Raw genomic sequence first — 19,948 nt, forward strand, 5'->3', positions numbered from 1 at the left:
AACTGGTGTGTATTACTTTCCTATGGTGCCAGTAATCTAGTGATTCCAGTGCTCTGATTAAAGGCTGCTGTATTCTGCCTGCGTCAGCAGGACAATCTGAAGCTGCAGCTGCAGTCTCTTCATCGCTCTCTCTGTCTGTCTCTCTCTCTCTCTGTCTCTCTCTCTCTCTGTCTCTCTCTCTCTCTCCACATCTCTGCATGTCTCTCTGTCTCCATCTGCTGGCCTAGACCTCTCACTCTTTGTCAGTCGATAATCCTTATCCTCCTCTGACACACACACACAGGGCTGAAAATTAACACGTGCCACCGGCCAAATGCAGGTAAAATTTCCAATTGGCGACTAGATTTCGGAAGGCTATCTAAAAAATATATATACTTGGCCGGTAGATTTTTTCATCTACAGTCCCCTTGGCAGGTGATTCACCGTGAGCCAAAAAGTTAATTTTCACCCCTGCACACACATACAGATTTTTTTTTTTTTTACTACACTCACCACTGGCATGTTTTCATAGGACCGTACTGAGGCCAATCGATCTGCAAAGGGGCATACATAAATATTATTCTCAAAGGTTTTCTTGTACAGGTTAAAATATAGAGTTCAAGTACAGAATGTTTCTGTTAAAGAGTGCAGAAAGCCAACAAGGCGGCGTTGTGTCTGTGTGACTGGACTACAGATCCCAGTCACCCATGGGGTTCCCTCGCAAGTCTTCCAGCCTCTCGTGGAGGAGAGAGATCTGCCGCTCCAGCTGTCCGTTCAGCTCCACCTGGGTCTCGAACCTGGTCTTCCATTCGTTACCTGGGGAACAAGGAGTATTAGCACTATGCATATAGCCTTACTGTTAGGCCTAAACATGACTGCAGTCAGTGCCTATCATGGGGGGGGGGCTGAGCTCAGCTGATCAAAACAGATGGATGTTTTGATGATTTCCCAGAAAGACACTCACCTTCCCCGTCCACACTGTGCAGCCGGTCCTGCAGCTCAGACATGGTGCTCCTCAGATCGGAGACAGACTCCTCCAGCATGTCCCTGCAACCAGGGTAGATGAGCACAGACGCTCAACACGGGGGCCATGGCCTGGCTATTGCTCCCTCTATTAAATGACATACATTACTTACTTCATCTCTTTCTCCTGTTCAAGTTCGGCCTGCAGGCGAGCCAAGTCATATTTACTGAAGTCTGTGTCTCCCATAATAGCCTGGCCTTGCAGCCGTCGGGTCCCTGGTCTGTCTGGGCCCTGGGGAGTTTGTGGGAGCCATGGAGACAGCAGTATCCGACTCTTGGTCGGAAGTGGAGCTGGTTGGACAGGGAGCGCGCAGAGCGCGTCACCGGCGCGTTGAGAGAGACGCGCGCAACTGGAGCGCGGATCTGGAGCGACGTTTCAAACGCTGAAGCTTTTCAGATTTTTTTTCACTCATAATATCAACAGCATTTTTGTATCCAACAGAGGTTATCTGTTAATACTTTTACTTTGTAGTGTATTTGTGGGTGTGTGCCCGCATATAATACAATGCCTAGGAAGACTGCTAAACTTAATTTCTGGTTCATAACACCGTACAGCGATACACATCAGAAGGTGATAATAATACAACCAGACATTTGAGCAATGATGATAAAAGATTTAATAATGCAGCGTTTTTAACAGAACATGTTACACATAGCCTAATACAATAATAGGCCTACTTCATTTAACATGATCTCAGCATTTTGCTATAGTTAGCCTAGTTATAACCAGTCTAGGCTAACCCATATAATACTAAGTATTTAGCCATATGAACGTTCACCTTTAGCCCAATTCACAAGAGAGAACAGAACACTAATGTAAGGCAAGGCAAGGCAAGTTTATTTATATAGCACATTTCAGCCACAGGGCAATTCAAGGTGCTTTACATGAAACATTAAAAGCATTAAAACAAAAAGCAAGACATTATAGACATTTAAAACAAAAGGCAGGACAAATTAAAAGCATTAAAACAAAAAGCAAGTCATTATAGACATTTAAACAAAAAGCAGGACAAATAGAATACAGGAATAAAAGTTACAGTGCAGTATACAGATAAACATAGCTCCTCTTAGAAAGCAGTGGCAAAAAGAAAAGTCTTCAGGCTTGTTTTAAAAGAACCAAGAGTTGCAGCAGACCTGCAGTTTTCTGGAAGTTTGTTCCAGATATGTGGAGCATAAAAACTGAATGCTGCTTCTCCATGTTTTGTTTTAACTCTGGGGACAGAAAGCAGGCCTGTGCCAGACGACCTGAGGGGTCTGGATGGTTCATAGCATATGAGCAGATCAGAGATATATTTTGGCCCTAGACCATTCAGTGCTTTATAAACCAACAGCAGTATTTTAAAGTCAATTCTTTGACAGACAGGAAGCCAGTGTAAATACCTTAGTACTGGTGTGATATGCTCTACTTTCTTGGTCTTAGTGAGGACTCGAGCAGCAGCGTTCTGAATCAGCTGCAGCTGTCTGATCGATTTTTTAGAGAGACCTGTATACATGCCGTTACAGTAGTCGAGTCTACTGAAGATAAACGCATGGACAAGTTTTTCCAAATCCTTCTGGGACATAAATCCTTTGATCCTTGATATATTCTTCAGGTGATAGTAGGCTGACTTTGTAATTGACTTAATGTGGCTGTTGAAATTCAGGTCTGAGTCCATGACTACACCAAGATTTCTGGCTTCGTTTGTGGTTTTTAGCATTACTGATTGAAGTTGAGCACTGACTTTTAATCGTTCTTCTTTGGCTCCAAAGACAATTACTTCAGTTTTATTTTTGTTTAGTTGGAGAAAGTTCTGGCACATCCAATCATTGATTTGTTGAATGCACTTACTCAGCGCTTGTATGGGATTATAGTCTCCTGGTGATATAGTGATATACATTTGTGTGTCATCTGCATAGCTATGGTAACATATTTTGTTGTTTTCCATAATTTGAGTTAGTGGGAGCATGTAAATGTTGAAAAGAAGAGGGCCCAGGATGGAGCCTTGGGGAACTCCACAGGTCATTTTTGTCAGCTCAGATTTGTAATTGCCTATAGACCCAAAATAATCCCTGTCCTTTAAGTAGTATACCCACTTCTTTAGTCAGAGTATGCCCACTTCTTTAGTCAGAGTATACACACTTATTTTTTCAGAGTATACCCACTCCTTCAGTCAGTATACTCACTTCTTTAGTCAGAGTGCACACTTCTTTAGGCAGGGTATACACACTTCTTTACTCACCACTGCACCCTTAACAGGACATGCAGCCACACCGATAAATGAATGAATCTATTGCTTCTTCTCATCCTCCTCCATCCTGCTCTCCTCCTCTTCACCTCCCTCTGCTGCCTCCTCATCGGGCAGGTTGTAATCTCTGACCACAGCCTTGGCGGTCTTCTTGCCTGTGGTCTTCACTATGGCCTTCATGCCAAGGTTCTTCACGTTAAACGCAGCTACGCCCACATTGACAGCTGATTGGACAGCGGTGTCTGTGGCCGTCCCTGCGTCATCACCATACCTTCACCATGGACAACAGTAGGCAGGGTTAGAGAGGGCAAAGTCTATCAAGGAGGCGTGTGGAGCTGACAGTAATGACGATGAGCGATGATGGTAGAGATAGAATACTGTAGGACAATGTGGACATCAGGTAATAGTTCATCTGAGTTCCCAGAAGCTCTCGCTGCGGTGACAAGCTATCATATTTGTGGACACCAAATGGGAATACACTCAGATTCTGTCCGGGGAAGATGGTTGGTGCAGATAGTGGGATGTGCGGAGAGGCTGGACCCCCCCCCCTTTCACGATTGAGCTGTTCAAATCAAAATGCAGCTGAATTTGAAAGGCTAATGCGCTGGCTCCGCCCCTCTGCCCATGTTTTGTGGCGCTTGACCCCAAACTAGGTGACGGTTAATGGTTGTCATTCAGCAAAGTAACATGTTACAGGCCAAGAACCAGAGGGAATGTCAAGTTACTCATGTCACTTTTATTAGAAACAAAAGCAGGAAAAGAAAACAGCATGACCACCCAACACAAGCAGGCGTTTGACACGGACAGCTCCAGGAGACGACCCCCGCCCCGACAGAGACTTACAGCCAGTCCCAAAGAGTCCCCAAGCCCGAGGCACGTAGACGTTTGCAGATCTGAGGGAAATCAAATGGGTGTGAACCCCCCCCCCACCGCAGCCCGTCTTCTCCTCAGATCAATCAACGCTGGAAGGCGTTCTCCTCTAATCACCTCTAGAGCGAGTCAGAGACGGAGCGTTCAATCACTCTGATCGGTTCACCGAGTCTCCGTCCCGCGGTTAGATTCTGCCGGGGTCGCCTAAAAGATTCTCTAGCCCTTTGAATCTGAAAGAGAGGCGTGAAAAAGGAAATCACAGGATTTTCCTAAAGCAGGACAAGTAACCGTGCAACCGTGGCGGGCTCGCGGGAAATAGATCCAGACTGAGGCCCGGGCAGACAGGGATGAAATGAGGGTTGAAAACAGTTTTGACCCAGAAAAGGCACACAGGTGGAGGAGAGGTTCTGATGAAGGGGAGGAAATGGGAGAGCGTAGGACTTACTTATACTTGACCGTCGTCACGGTCTCTGACGCGATGCTTTTGCCGACGTTCTTCGCCCCGGTTTCCAAGCCCGTCCACACGGCCGAGAGCCCTGAGTACGAGACACGGGTCCGATATTCACACACCTGGACGGACCGCTGATTGAGCTCCACATGTACTGTACATTCAAGGTCCGACTGTTGTCACACCTCTAATTACATGTGATGCCATGCTCTGTGATACATGCGCAGGAGACGATAAGGTTCCTGAACCATCTCACCGTCCTTGACGCCACAGAGCTGACACTAGAAAGTGAATTGTAACACACAAATCTCCCAAGCTGAGATTTAAGGCGAGTTCTTTACGTTAAACAAGAATGTGTGTCTCAAGCTAGTTTGCAGCCAAACAGCAGGAGGGAGGAGCCTGTCTCAAGCTAGTTTGCAGCCAAACAGCAGGAGGGAGGAGCCTGTCTCAAGCTTGTATGCAGCCTACAGTAGGAGGGCGGGGCCTGTCTGCTAAACAACAGGAGGCGGGGCCTGCGTACCCTGGATGCTGCTGGCGGCCACCACCATGGCTCCGTCCAGGTTGGAGCGGCCATCTTTAGTCTTCTTCATGGACTCAGGGATCAGCTTGCTGCCGTGCTTCTTCACGTGAGGAGCCAACTTGTCCCCCACATGACCTGCTACCGTGCTGACTCCGTTTACTGAGACACACACACACACACAGAAACACAGAGACACACAAACACAGACACACACACACACACACACATAGAAACACAGAGACACACACACAGACACACACACACAGACAGACACGCACACAGACACACAGTCACACACAGACAGACACTCACACACACACATATGTACACACACACACACACACAGATATGCACACACACAGACAGACACACACAGACACACACACACAAACACATACACACACACACACACACAACGGCATTAGCACAAACAAACACACACACAGAAGCAAGCGTAACAAACCCAGAGCAGGATTGCTAGCTATAGTATAGCAGAAAGTAGCTAAGCTAAAAAATAATGCTAGTTGTTGAATGGCTGAATCCAGGGCTGCGTTCCGAATCGCATACTTCTACTTCTTACTACCAGTACCTACTACAGCTGCCCTTAGAAAGTACGTACTTTGCAAGCAGTACGCATCCAATTGGGACATACTACCTTGTCATAACATTGCGCCTTGAAATTTGCCCACATCCGTCACTGTCCATAACGCGTCATTGGTCTACAGCTGTCACGACTCGCACATGTGACGCACAGTTCCGCTGCGCACAGGATTGTGGGTCAGAATAGCCAGAAAAGCCTGCTGGCTTGCATACTGCAAAATACGACCGGATGTAGTAGGACATCCTGGTATTTTTGCCATACTGCATGTAGCATACTATGTATTGGGACATACATAGTATGCATACATAGTATACATACTATGTTTTGGCATACTATATAGTAGGGTAGTATGCGATTCGGAAGGCAGCCCATCGGTGCCAGACTTGTGTGTGTGTCCTCCCTTTGCTCACCCAGGAACTGGCTGACGCGCACAGCGCCCCCGGTGGCCTGCTTGGCCACCTGCAGGCTCCTGGTGAGGTGTGGGCTGACCTCGGAGGGCGTGTTCTCCGGCGTGATGTGCACGCGCAGCAGGGACGCCCCCTTGTGGATGGCCTTGCCAGTGGCCTCCGCCCCGCGCACAAAGCCTTTACTGAACCACGAGGCGCCTGGGGAGAGAGACGGGGCGTTGTCATGGCGGACTCCGAAGATGGGAGTATTAATGAGATGGGAGTATTAATGAGATGGGAGTATTAATGAGATGGGAGTATTAATGAGATGGGAGTATTAATGAGATGGGAGTATTAATGAGATGGGAGTATTAATGAGATGGGAGTATTAACGAGTGATATTTCAAAAGCAAATAAATGACCACATCACCTCTACAGTGTACAAATGAGTGAAATTATTAGGTCCTTCAATGCAGTTAGAATAGAACATATAGTAAAAAGTTATTTTGGTGGGAACGGAACTCACTAATTATTGCACTAAGCTCAATGTCTGGCTGCAGAGTGTCTGGGAACAACAGGTCTCAGATCTGTTCCAGCTACATCAGTTCAGCCTGATCTTAAATGGGACTGCTCATTTACTGATGAACACTGCCCTCTAGTGGGCAGCATGACTTGACTATTATTTTAAACATGTCAACAGATACCCAGCGCGCACAAACACACACACACACACACACACACACACACACACACACACACACACACACACACACACACACACACCTGCCAGGATGCCTTGGGCCATCTTCTCGCTCCATTCAGGAAGTTGTGGCTTCTCCTCCTCTCCCAGCGCTCCCCCAGTTGCCATGGTGACTTCTGACCCCTCCCCGGATGGACCAATGGGGACCTTCTCGCTCAGGTTCATAACCTCTGAGCCCGCCCCCTCCTCTGGAGCCTGGCGAACAGGATATGAGGTCACACAGTACACAGTGGTGTTCATGATCATTAGTGGGACAGGAAATGCCTCACACTCGTGATGAGACAGAAGTATAATGATCATGTACTGTACTTGGCCGTGTACACCTGGCTTGTTGACTGCTTCTTTCTCGTAACAGCTACCTGGCAGAGCTAAAACGATGAGGAAACAGAATTCCAGCAACACATTCTAATAAAGAACGTTAATAAGAAGCGTGCTGGTTTAGCAGGACTCTAGTCTGACTCAATGGATGTAAGTTTTGGGGATAAGCCTCGTCATTCGTTTATTATTGCCCAATCAGTGGCGCCGATTCATGTGGTCGGCCAATCAGTGGCGATGGGAGATTCTCCCCAGGCTACGTGAAACAACCTAGCAACCGCCTCACCGAAGACGATTGTGATTGGTTTAAAGAAATACAGGGTTGTTTTCCTTCTATCCCTGAATGGTAATGAGTCCAGACCTTTCTCCAGCGCTGGCTCAGTGTGGAGATATAAGTCTGGCTAGTGAGACCAGCAGCAGTCCCCTGGCTCCCTCTCCTGGACCCTGAGTGAACTCACCTGGACCCTGAGCTCGGTGAGCTGGGAGAGGAGGTCCTGGAACATCTCTCTGTCTGCCTCAGGCAGCTCTGAGGACAGCACGATGCCCACGTAGGACCCCGGGCTGCCGGCCATGGTGTCTGGGAACATGAAGATGCCAGAGTTGGCCAGCAGCACGGGGGTGTCCGCTGTTAGAGGATAGAGCCAATCACACACCTGGACACACACATACACACACATACACACACACATACATACACACACACACACACACACACACACATACACACACACACATACACACACACACACACACACACATTAGAGTCAAGCGCAGGGGCGTATGAGGTCAATCAGTGTAGCTGGACACACATGACTGTTTTCTTGTACATGGGGACTTTAACTTGTATATATGACAAATAATCGTATAATCTGATAAACATCCTTCTGTATAACACACACTGCCATGATGTCTGTATTTGTGTCTCACTGTTACCCCCTACAACACACACACACACACATCATTCTAAAGCAGTCCATCCATGCTTGCACACGCCAGACTGTGGGCCAGTGCGTGTGCATGGCTGTGTGTAGGTGGGCTGTGTGTGTAGGCTGGCTGTGTGTGTAACCTTGTGTAACCTTGTAGGCTGTGTGTGTGTAGGCTGGCTGTGTGTGTAGGCTGTGTGTGTGTGTTGTGTGTGTAGGCTGTGTGTGTGTTGTGTGTGTAGGCTGTGTGTGTTGTGTGTGTAGGCTGTGTGTGTTGTGTGTGTAGGCTGGTTGTGTGTGTTGTGTGTGTAGGCTGGCTGTGTGTGTGTTGTGTGTGTAGGCTGTGTGTGTGTGTTGTGTGTGTAGGCTGTGTGTGTTGTGTGTGTAGGCTGTGTGTGTTGTGTGTGTAGGCTGGTTGTGTGTGTTGTGTGTGTAGGCTGGCTGTGTGTGTGTTGTGTGTGTAGGCTGTGTGTGTTGTGTGTGTAGGCTGTGTGTGTGTGTGTGTAGGCAGGCTGTGTTCCAGGCCTCGTGGGTCAGGTATTTGGCCTGACCCCTCCGAGGGCACCGGGCTCTGGTCTGCGGCCACCAACACAACAGACGAGCCGAGTCATCGGTTTCTGAGTCCATTGTTCAGCTGCGACACAGAGCTGCCCAGAATCACAGACACACACACACACACACACACACACACACACACACACACACAGACACACACACACACACACACACACACACACAGACACACACACACACACAGGCACGTGCGTGGACTGTGAGGGAAATTTAGTTTTCTCTGAAAGAATACTCCAAAAGAATTCTTTAGATATAAAGAGATAACCTTGTTTCTTCAGATACATGAAAAGAAAAGTCATATCTAATAAAAGCCTTTGCAAAGGGGTTGAAGTTTCACATCAAAAGCTCCCCGAAAAGCCACGAGAGGTTACAATCAAAATGTTATATAGTGTAATTTAGATACACCCCCAGATATCAATTTATCCAAGGCATCATTTTTTCATAGCTCTTAACCAATCTCTGAAAGCCTGAAATGTAATCTGAGGCAAGCTTCATTACGCCCAGGGCAAGCTTCATTACGCCCAGGGCAAGCTTCATTACGCCCAGGGCAATCACAACCCAGGAACGAGTGGGAGAAGAGGGCTGTCTTTCACATGAGCCCTGCCCTGTTCTGAATAGGGTCTTCCTGTCTAAGTGTGAAACTACTTCGTAGTATTTGTGTGCACTGCAGAGGCTGAGATTCATCTGCATCGTACTGTACCGTAGTTCAATCAACCAAGGCCCTTCCTGTATTCTCAGGTTTCAGACTGGGTAGGGAGGCCGTCTCGACATCAACTAAGATCAGACACAGACACGGTCAACTTTGGTTTTGCAACAGGGCTATTTCCTTACAACCAATCACGTGCTGTTGCTGGGCAAAGCCTTTGCTGTGTCACCCAGCTGGCTCTAAGGCACAGACATCAGTCTGTGTGTGTTCCTTTACTGCGTGATTCGGAGTTGCGTTTCAAAAGTACGCACACTCTGCCTGTGATGTACCAATACTTTGCTCAATCGCCAGTCGTCAACCTTTTCAGATTCTGTAATTTCTGTGGAATAGCCCTTTAAAGAGCATGTGCTACTGATGTTCCCGGTCTAATAAGTTTCACGAGGGGCGGCATGAGATCTGGTCACGGTCTCTCAATCAGCTGTCTGTATCTCGCTGTTACAACCCTCAACCCTGAACATGGTCCAGTCTGTCTGGTCAGGGGGCTTCTGTCAGACTCAACCCTGAACATGGTCCAGTCTGTCTGGTCAGGGGTCGTCTGTCAGACTCAACCCTGAACATGGTCCAGTCTGCCTGGTCAGGGGGCTTCTGTCAGACTCAACCCTGAACATGGTCCAGTCTGCCTGGTCAGGGGTCGTCTGTCGGACTCAACCCCTGAACATGGTCCAGTCTGTCTGGTCAGGGGGCTTCTGTCAGACTCAACCCTGAACATGGTCCAGTCTGCCTGGTCGGGGGTCTTCTGTCCGCCGCGTCCTCAGCTGACAGGTACAGCCGCGCTGGGGACGGAGGCGTGGCCTGTACAGCGAGTGCCACAACGGGAGCGTGGCGTTGCTTCCTTTGTAAACTACCACGGCTTATCTGTAACCATCCATCTATATGTCACTGGACCAGGACACTACAGGCAGATAAACAATGAGATGAGAGATGTACAACAGATTCAACTTGAGCTAGGGAATCCTACTCCGTGTGTGTGTGTGTGTGTGTGTGTGTGTGTGTGTGTGCAGCTAAAACACACACACACACACACACTCTGGTCCAGAGGTCTCTTACGTGTAGGAAGGCCGACGGTCCTCCCTCCGGTGGGCCCTTGCGTTGGCTGCTGAACGTGATGACGCGCAGGTACCCCGGGTACGAGGGGGCACTGACCTCCCCGTTCGGTGTCACGAAGAACATCTGCACCCCCCGGGGGAGGAACAGCAGCTCCTCTCCGCTCAGCCCTCCCCCTCCCCCGGCTCCCTCCCCTCCGGCGGGGCTGTAGGCCAGGCTGTGGTGGCCCTCGGTGGGCTGGGGGGTGTAGGCCGGGGGCTGCTCCCCGGGGGCCCCCAGGGCCAGGGCGGGGAACACGGGCAGAGAGGGACCCGTGACGACGTCGGCGCCCGAAGCCCCAGTGGGGAGGCCGTCTGCGAGGGGAGAGAGCCTGGCCGGGCGCGGGGCGAGGGGGAGGGCGGAGGAGGAGGGGGCGGCGGCCACAGTGGGGTACAGGTGGTGGAGGGGGTTGGAGGGAGGCCGAACGTCCGGCCCTAGGGCGGGGTAGACCTGCGTGGATGGGAGGTCCCCCCGGGCCTCCGCCGCCAGCTCTGCGCTCTCCAGGTCGGCGAGGCGGGTGGCGATGTTCCTCAGGGTTTCGCTCATCTTCCGCTGCAGCTGCCTGGCCACCTCCCAGGGGGTCCCTCGGTGCCGCTCCCCCTGGGTGGGCACCTCCAGGCCCTGGACGAGGTGCCGCCTGCCCCTCCGGTAGAGCTCCAGAGCCTCCGGCCTCCTCCCGGCCTCGTCGGCCGCCAGCCCCCGGTTCAGGCACTGCAGCGCCCGGTCGTACTGGTCCTTGACCACCAACACCTCCGCAGGCTCAGCCAACGCCATCATAGAGCCGGAGAGGAGGAGAGGACACGGGACTGAGACCTAGCCTGGAGAGGACAGAGAGGAGAGGACACTGGACTGAGACCTAGTCTGGAGAGGACAGAGAGGAGAGGACACTGGACTGAGACCTAGTCTGGAGAGGACAGAGAGGAGAGGACAGAGAGGAGAGGACAGAGAGGAGAGGACACTGGACTGAGACCTAGACTGGAGAGGACAGAGAGGAGAGGACACTGGACTGAGACCTAGTCTGGAGAGGACAGAGAGGACAGAGAGGAGAGGACACTGGACTGAGACCTAGTCTGGAGAGGACAGAGGAGAGAGGAGAGGACACTGGACTGAGACCTAGTCTGGAGAGGACAGAGAGGAGAGGACACTGGACTGAGACCTAGTCTGGAGAGGACAGAGAGGAGAGGACACTGGACTGAGACCTAGTCTGGAGAGGACACTGGACTGAGACCTAGTCTGGAGAGGACAGAGAGGAGAGGACACTGGACTGAGACCTAGTCTGGAGAGGACAGAGAGGAGAGGACACTGGACTGAGACCTAGTCTGGAGAGGACAGAGAGGAGAGGACAAGGAGTGGTGAGAAACGGGGGTGGAGGAGGGGTGGAGAAAGAGTGACAGAGATCACTATGCAAGCTGTGGGCTTGGCAGTCATGAATGTCAGGTTCTACCTGTAAGGCGAGAACTGTCTTGTGCTTTAAAAGCTTGGCTGTGAAGTGTAGCATCAACTTAAAGGAGTAGTAAAGGGAAAATGCATGTTACTTATGATCATATACAATGGTTCAGATCAAAACGTTGACAAAACTAGCACTTTTGAGAGTCTGATAAATGCTCTACCACCGTTTAGGTCATACAATGGATGTGGGTGGGCACCTTGAAAAAACTTTCGAAAACATGTTAAACTCTCGATTTCAAAGACAAGAAACTCAGAGGTGTTAGTTGGCGTTCTGACATATAATTCGCCATGAAGATTCTAGTTAATCTGGAAAGGCTTTATAAAAATAAAAAAAAATTAGCATACAACTATTTAGTCGCAGCACCTACGTGTGTAAACTAGCCTAGCAACATAAACAATAACAATAGCTACCATAAGTAGTTCCGCTTCCTGAATCCCCTCTGCGGATTGATCTACACATCTACAACGGTCGCTTCAATACAAGTCAATGGATTTCATAAAATGATCAATAAACCCTACAGGATTCATACATTGCGGCGAATTTGATGTCAGAACACCAACGGACACCAATTACCCCCTCGGTGAGCTTCTTGTCTTTGAAATCGAGAGTTTATGTTTTTGAATTATTTTTCAAGGTGCCCACCCACACCCATTGTAATATGACCTAAACGGTGGTAGAGCAATTATCAATTTTCTCAAAAGTGCCAGTTTTGTCAACGTTTTGATCTGAACCATTGTATATGATCATAAGTAACCTTAAAACAGGGCTAAACATGCATTTTCCCTTTACTACTCCTTTAAGAATTGTAGCCTACCAACATTTCTACACGCAGAATCACGCAGTTTGACCAAACGGCTTACCTTTTCCAACTTAGTCCAGGATTTGTATTTAGTACGCCAACAATACAGTAGCAATTATAATCCAAAATGTAACATATTTACGATATGAGAATAGTTCGGCCAGTTCGCCGTCAACGCGCTCCTGTCAATAACAATAATAATCCCGTTGCTGATTCCCGAAACTACTGTTCAACCCTAACCCCGTCCACACGCTGACCCGTCTACTAGAGCTCCACCGTCACTCAGAGACGAGGGTGCTATATTGCTCCTCTGCCACTAGATGGCACCATCAAATCCCTACACAAAATGCAATAGGCTCTGTGCACCAGCTCCACTACTTCCTGAAAGTCACTTGGCATCTTTATTTCCTGTCCAATATGATTGGATTAAGTGATTAATCAGGTGCGGCAGACCCAGCGCACACCTGATTGATCCCTTAATCCAATCATATAGGACAGGAAATAAAGAGGCCAAGTGACTTTCAGGAAGTAGTGAAGCTGGTGCACAGAGCCTATTGATTCAGAGAAGTAGAGATTGTGAAAGTGAAAGTTAATTTTACAATAGCCAAATAAATGCTTGGCAAATGATATAGGTTGGGAGTTGTTTGGTATCATGTTCCACGTTGGCATCTTCATCCCACAATGGTAACCTCATTAGGCTACCCATGCAAATGGGTAATGGAAACTCCCCCAATTCCCCTCCTCAGTTGGCAAAGTGCCTGAAAGGATCAGCCATGCATTCACCACCAAGAACAACAATATACACATGTACATCTGTAGCATTTGTCACATTGTAGGGCCAATTAACACCGGCTTGAAAGATGAGGGCATGAAAACAGTCCCTCTGATGCCAAGCAGTCATGACACAGGTTCAGCAAGCAATGGACCAAGACCAAACTAGTGTAACTTGTTTCATTTAATCACATGATGCAACTTACAAGCAACATACAAGGTGCAAATGTACAAGGTGCAGACGGAAGTTCATAATTCTGGGGCAGTGTCAGTCCAAAAATTGACCAAAGTCACAGTACAGTAAAAACAAATGGATTCAAAACCATCAGTTTTAAGTAAGCTTTTACAGACATGGCAAAGTCCTGAGCTGCTCCTTAGACTAGCACTACAGCACCTCAGAGATTCAAGTTTGAAGCTGACAAGAAACAAGTTACTTTATCATTTTATTGTTCCTCGATAGCTACCTACGTAGCTGCCTAGAATAAAATGGCTTATTTACAAGATTTTAAAAAATAAAATTTGATTAAAAAAAGTAATTTAAAAAAATCACCCCATGACCAGTATGTACAACAGGAGGTTAAGCGCTGTGTTGTTGCAGTCTACAGAAGGTTCCAGCAGCATCAGGGGAGAGGCAGAGCAGGAGGTGGAGAGATCAGCGATACGTTTCCATACCTGAGGGAGGGGGACAGGAAACGGGTCATCAGAGACCTCAGTCACGAGTCAATAGGCCCTGTGCACCAGCTCCACTACTTCCTGAAAGTCACTTGGCATCCATTTCCTGTCCTATATGATTAGATTAAGTGATTAATCAGGTGTGCGCTGGGTCTGCCGCACACCTGATTAATCACTTAATCCAATCATATAGGACAGGAAATGAAGATGCCAAGTGACTTTCAGGAAGTAGCGGAGCTGGTGCACGGGGCCTATAAAAAGAGCATGAAAGGATGGACGAACAGCTCCACGTGATCTCCCAGCCAGGAAGGCTCAAGACTTGCCTACTATTTGAAATAAGGCTTACCTTGAGCTCTTGTACTTCTCCCTGATGGCCTGTTGGGGGCGACTCTCTGCGCTGAGGTAGAGCGTGTGGAGGTCCTTCAGACAGGGGGCGATCTCCGCCAGGGTGTAGCCAGTGAGGGCACACAGGGCATCAGGCTAGAACAGGAGAGCACAGGACTAGTCAAGTACATTCAGAACACATCAGTAGCGGCCAGTGTCCCAACAGGTCGGTCTCCTGTACCACAAATGCACCGGAGTACATCAACCCAGCCATCAAGTGAACGAGCAGCCTACCCAGAGAGTCCTGCTGACCGTGTAGCTGGCCAGACAGTAGGCTGCAGCCGCCACCATGGACGGGACGTACTGGAGGAACGGATCCACTTCCAGCAGGCTCAACTCCGCCACATACTGGGGGATGGGGGGGGGGGGGAACCAAAGGTCAACAGATCACCCAACATGATCACCTTGACATGTAGAGTTACACAACCATAAAGAAATGTAACCTAAAAGATTACGGCATGTTTACTGGACGTGTCCCAGAGCTGACTGGACCAACTAGTTTGACATACCAAGGCCAGGTTCTCCGTCTTGGAGCAGACGGACTGAATGGTCATGAACTGGAGGAGGAACTGGTGGGCGGTCGGCACGGTCATGTCGAAGGACAGCACCTTCAGGAGGAGGTGCTCCATGCGAAGCAGCTGCTTCCTGGAGTACGTGTCGTCCGTGATATACACAAACTCATCTACGTCAGGAGGGTACACCTCCTCGTATTTCCTACAAAACAAGGAGGGTCAACATTTGAGTTCAGAAGACAAGCTTGAATTTAAATCCTCCAAGACGTCTACAAATCAGACAAGGTCACAGAAGGGCCCTGGGGTGCAAGTTGCCGTTAGCCCGGTCAAAGAGCGACTCACGCGGCCAGCAGTATGGAGGCCGTCCCCACCAGCTGCAGCTTGCCCCGGAGCACAGACATGCAGGACAGGAAGCGGTCCATGTAGTTGACGGCCAGGAAGATGGTCTCATTGCACAGCTTGTACTCCTGGCCCACCTCCACAAGCCAGTCCACCAGGATGACACGCATGCAGTTGGAGATGTCCGGCTGCTTCCGCATGTAGCCAGGCTTTGGGTGGCGTATCACCTGTAATACAGGCATTTGGTGGAGTAGGAGGGGGGGGGGGGGCATGTTTACATTCAATATGGCGTGAGGGAGGGATGACCTCTAACAATGGCAACCACGAGTCACACCTTGATGGGAGCTCGAAATGAGAAAGGGGTGGGGGGGGGGGCAGTCACTCAAAACACTGATCAAAGCCAAATGATCAAACCATTTTACTGATTCCCTTTTCAAACTTCAGATAAGTGGGTGGTCTACACAAATCTGCAGGTTTCAAATACACCTCTTTTGGATCAAATGCACACCTCACTCTGCCGCAAGTGCTGGTGGATGTCCTCAGCATACTCAGACAGGCACAGGATATCCTGTGATGTCAAAGGCTCATCGGGTAGGGATTGCATAGACGTGTCCATGCATTTGCCTGCAAAAGGTAATGCTATTTAGGGCAGACTTGTTATCAAACACTTAATAGCTTGAAGTACATACCCTTATGCATTGGCACATGAATCAAAGGCATTTAGGCACTGATCAAAAAGGTAGGGCATTTCAAACAAAAGCCCTGTTGATACTTGCATACCTTAAAAAGAAAAACAAACACCACATCTAAGCAGTATGTGAGGAGGTTGCCCCTTCAGTCTCACATACCTGAGCTCAGGTCAAGGAACAGTCTGAAATCTTTATGCTGCAAGGCAGCCACATCCTCATCCATCAGCTGAGGCGAGACCGCCACTTCACTACTGGAGGTCGGGAAGGTAACCTCGCATGGCTCGTCCACATACACGTCAAAGCTAGAGCTGGAGGGGCAGCCGGTCTGAGAGTTGTCCGAGTTGGACCCACGTTTGGAGAGCCGACCTCCCTTTAAAAAAAAATAAAAACAGATTATGAATCAACTTCAAACCCATTCTTAAGCCCAGATGATGATTTAGACCACTCACTTGGCTGAAAGAGCGGGCATTCTGTTCGTTTTCACTCAGGGAGCCCAGCACGGTTCTGTGTTTGGCCCTTTGGACCCGAGAAGCATCCATCCTGCTGGGGGCCTGGACCCGAGAAGCATCCATCCTGCTGGGGGCCTGGACCCGAGAAGCATCCATCCTGCTGGGGGCCTGGGTGTTTTCTTGTCTGCCGTGACTGGCGACGGGGGCGGCGGCGCTGAAGCTCATGTTCAAACCTGTAGCTGGCTAGCGGCGGAAAAAATATAAATAGTAAAAAGTTTAAAAACGAGCAGGTAGTTAGGATTAGTTTACCGACGGTACCATACCATTTTATTTATAGAGCACATTTAAAAACAACAAAGTTGACCAAAGTGCTGTACAAGTCAAACAACAATAACACACAAAGAACACATAGTAAAACATACGCAGTATGTCACATGAAAAAGGACAAGTCTCTTAGGCCATGTCAGGAAAACGCCAAAGAATATAAGTGAGTTTTGAGGCGTGATTTAAACACCTGCAGAGTGGGGGGCTGTCTAACATGCAGGGGTAGCTCGTTCCAGAGCTTAGGGCCACTGCGAAAGCCCGATCCCCCCTGAGCTTCAGCCTGGATTTGGGGACAACCAGGAGAAGCTGATCAGAGGACCTGAGGGACCTTGAAGGAGCATAGGGTTCCAGCAGTTCTGAGAGGTAGATGGGTGCCAAGCCATTTAGGCACTTAAAAGTAAACAGCAAGATTTTAAAATCAATCCTAAAACAGGAAGCCAGTGGAGGGAAGCCAGCACCGGGGTAATGTGCTCTTGCTTACGTGTACCAGTTAGCAGAGGAGCGGCAGCGCTCTGGACTAACTGCAGGCGAGAGAGAGAGGCCTGACTGACACCAACATACAAAGCATTGCAGTAATCGAGACGAGAAGTCATAAAAGCATGTATTACATGTTCAAAAACAAAGCGTGATAAAAAAGGTTTGAAGCGCATTGAAGTGGCTGCCATGGCTACCAGGTGTGAACTCGCAGCCAGCTAGAGAAGAAAATGGCAAATTTAATGTCTAGTTTGAAATTAACACACTGATTTAACCCAATTAACCCAATACTCACACCAACATCTCCAAGCCGTGCTGTATTATATAACCGAGCAATAGACTAGCTAGGAGGTGATCGATACACTAGACTATAGCTCTCGATGTTGGCTAGCCCAGGCAAAACTTTGGTACTAGAAACATAACTGAACGTTAGTTAAGACTTACCTATAACCTGGAGCAATTGTCGAACTTCTTGTAAACCAGAGGCCAAATCCGCTTGTAACAGGTAGACCTGCTAACTGAGCTCCCGTCCGGTTTAAAGGGCCCAGCTGAGGGTTTATGGGTGGTCCCTGATGGATGAGCGACCAATCAGGTGGTCTCCTGCTCTCCGGGACCAATCAGCTGCTCTCCGGGACCAATCAGCTGCTCTCCGGGACCAATCAGCTGCTCTCCGGGACCAATCAGCTGCTCTCCGGGTGAATTGAACTCAGCTGTTTCACATCACCGAGATTTTAATAGAACCGCCGGCCGGTGGACTGGCCAATCACGGCCAGCTACGACAGCGGCTGGTTGAAGACCTACATTTACAGTACAAAGCCTGGGTGATGAGATCAGTGCATTGTGTATGTGTGTGTGTGTGTGTGTGTGTGTGTGTGTGTGTGTGTGTGTGTGTGTGTGTGTGTGTGTGTCGCAGTCGATGGCTACAATGAGACATATTTCTCCTCCTCACACTCCTCAGCACACAAGCCATATGTTGTGATTCTCTTTCACTAGGCCTCAGCCTGTGTCTGCATCATTCAGGCCATTGGGTTAATTTCAAGATCATCCCTGAAGCAAGCAGCTTATTGAACACAATTCCTTGATGAGTAGCCTACCGTAGAGGAAATAAGGCATTTGTCAGTCTCTGAAATGTAAAGTACACACTTGACCAACTTGACACAGCAGTGATGGTCTGAATGTAGGTACATGTAGCTCTTTTGACACCTGGGGGTGTAAGAGTGGAGACTGCGGCAACCAGATCAGTCTAGTGAATAGCATCGTGGACCAGGAGATCCATGGAGACTGGTGTCAGACAGAGAGAGAGTCATGATCACACACGTCTCCGACAACGTGCCTTTTGAGCTGGGGGAAGTGTTCTGCGTGCTTGATTAAAGGGATCATATGTAATTTATGCTGTGATGGTATACTCAATTTATGGCCGATGCTAGGAGCCTGTTCTGGAACAGTTTGGGTACACACACACTCCCAAGAGGCTGAAGAACACTTCATGTTGCTGGTTGAATCTTATCACCCGCGCACTCTGCATTTTCTTTCTGAAACCGTGGCGTCGACCTGACACATAATTTTTGAAAGTGTAGCAAAGCCAAACAGCAGATGACAGTTTTCACAGAGGTTCTAATTGATCTGCTTTATTTATTCTACATTTTAGTCATTTATGAGACATTTTTATTCAAAACTTGCTTAAGGGCACGGCAATAGGCAACAATTGGTGGGAAACCACTTGGCAAGTACACTGTAGTCTGGCCCTGGTAGTCTGAAACCAGCGACCTTCCTGTCATGGGTGGGATGCTGTAACCACTGGGCTACCTACCTATTTATGTGCTCAGGTACAGTATGTCACATTTCTAGTCAACAGTAACATTGTTTATTCATCTTGCTTTGTTTTGTCTGTCATCAGTCTGTCATCATGCTGCTGGATCACCACAAAGGTTGGTAATGTTTCCCGTGATATTCGCTGGAAACGGAGAACTCTGGTGGATCTGGGAGTCAGGTCTGACACAGGCCAACAGATCACCACAGATCACAGTCATACCTCTTTTGAGCTAAGTAACATATTCCATTTATTTGGTTAATTATGCAAAGATAAGCGGCTTCGGATAAATGTTCAGCGAATTGCTCTCTTTACCTCTCTCTCTCTCCCTCTCTCTCTTTCTCTCTTTACCTCTCTCTCTCTCCCTCTCTCTCTTCCTCTCTTTACCTCTCTCTCTCTCCCTCTCTCTCTTTCTCTCTTTACCTCTCTCTCTCTTCCTCTCTTTACCTCCTTCCTCCAGAGTTGCAGTGAATTGTCCCAGGAATTTCAGACTGTTGACCCATGACCCAGATGGAGACCAGGTTCAATGCAGATATGCGTTATTTGAGCTGGAGGAGTGTGCCACATGTCTGCCTGACCAGACCATCTTCACCCTTCACAGAGTGGGGATCCAAACCTAGACACTCACACTGAACAGAGTGGGGATCCAAACCTAGACACTCACACGAGTGGGGATCCAAACCTAGACACTCACACAAGTGGGGATCCAAACCTAGACACTCACACTGAACAGAGTGGGGATCCAAACCTAGACACTCACACTGAACAGAGTGGGGATCCAAACCTAGACACTCACGCTGGACAGAGTGGGGATCCAAACCTAGACACTCACACTGGACAGAGTGGGGATCCAAACCTAGACA

At 48.8% G+C, this 19,948-nt stretch overlaps 3 protein-coding genes across 3 annotated transcripts in view; all 3 read right to left on the reverse strand.

Moving 5' to 3' along the window:
* ccdc169 (coiled-coil domain containing 169) overlaps positions 1–1,189 on the reverse strand; it is a gene marked incomplete at both ends in the record, with an annotated part of 5,304 nt that extends 4,115 nt beyond the window's left edge. The window contains 4 exons of the mRNA XM_084450382.1: positions 493–533; positions 685–795; positions 944–1,026; positions 1,116–1,189. Of these exons, the coding sequence (XP_084306508.1) occupies positions 493–533; positions 685–795; positions 944–1,026; positions 1,116–1,189 (309 nt within the window). The remainder of the gene's footprint in view (positions 1–492; positions 534–684; positions 796–943; positions 1,027–1,115) is intronic.
* Positions 1,190–3,269: 2,080 nt separating this feature from the next.
* Positions 3,270–12,842, reverse strand: sparta (spartin a; the record flags this gene model as incomplete). The annotated part of the gene is made up of 8 exons (XM_084450383.1): positions 12,723–12,842; positions 10,377–11,230; positions 7,586–7,780; positions 6,836–7,007; positions 6,077–6,271; positions 5,066–5,224; positions 4,543–4,633; positions 3,270–3,498 (listed from the first exon to the last, which is right to left on the reverse strand). Exons 2-8 carry the CDS (start codon positions 11,187–11,189, stop codon positions 3,270–3,272), a joined length of 1,854 nt encoding a protein of 617 aa, XP_084306509.1. The 5' UTR covers positions 11,190–11,230; positions 12,723–12,842.
* A 1,165-nt stretch (positions 12,843–14,007) lies between these two features.
* ccna1 (cyclin A1) lies at positions 14,008–16,702 on the reverse strand (the record flags this gene model as incomplete). The annotated part of the gene is made up of 8 exons (XM_084450384.1): positions 14,008–14,104; positions 14,451–14,584; positions 14,723–14,836; positions 14,998–15,202; positions 15,343–15,566; positions 15,848–15,963; positions 16,188–16,398; positions 16,478–16,702. The coding sequence occupies 8 exons, from the start codon at positions 16,700–16,702 to the stop codon at positions 14,053–14,055; spliced, it is 1,281 nt and encodes a 426-aa protein (XP_084306510.1). The 3' UTR covers positions 14,008–14,052.
* Positions 16,703–19,948: the final 3,246 nt, after the last annotated feature.

This window comes from Borostomias antarcticus, assembly GCF_949987555.1.
Source record: "Borostomias antarcticus genome assembly, chromosome: 15".
NCBI lineage: Eukaryota > Metazoa > Chordata > Actinopteri > Stomiiformes > Stomiidae > Borostomias > Borostomias antarcticus.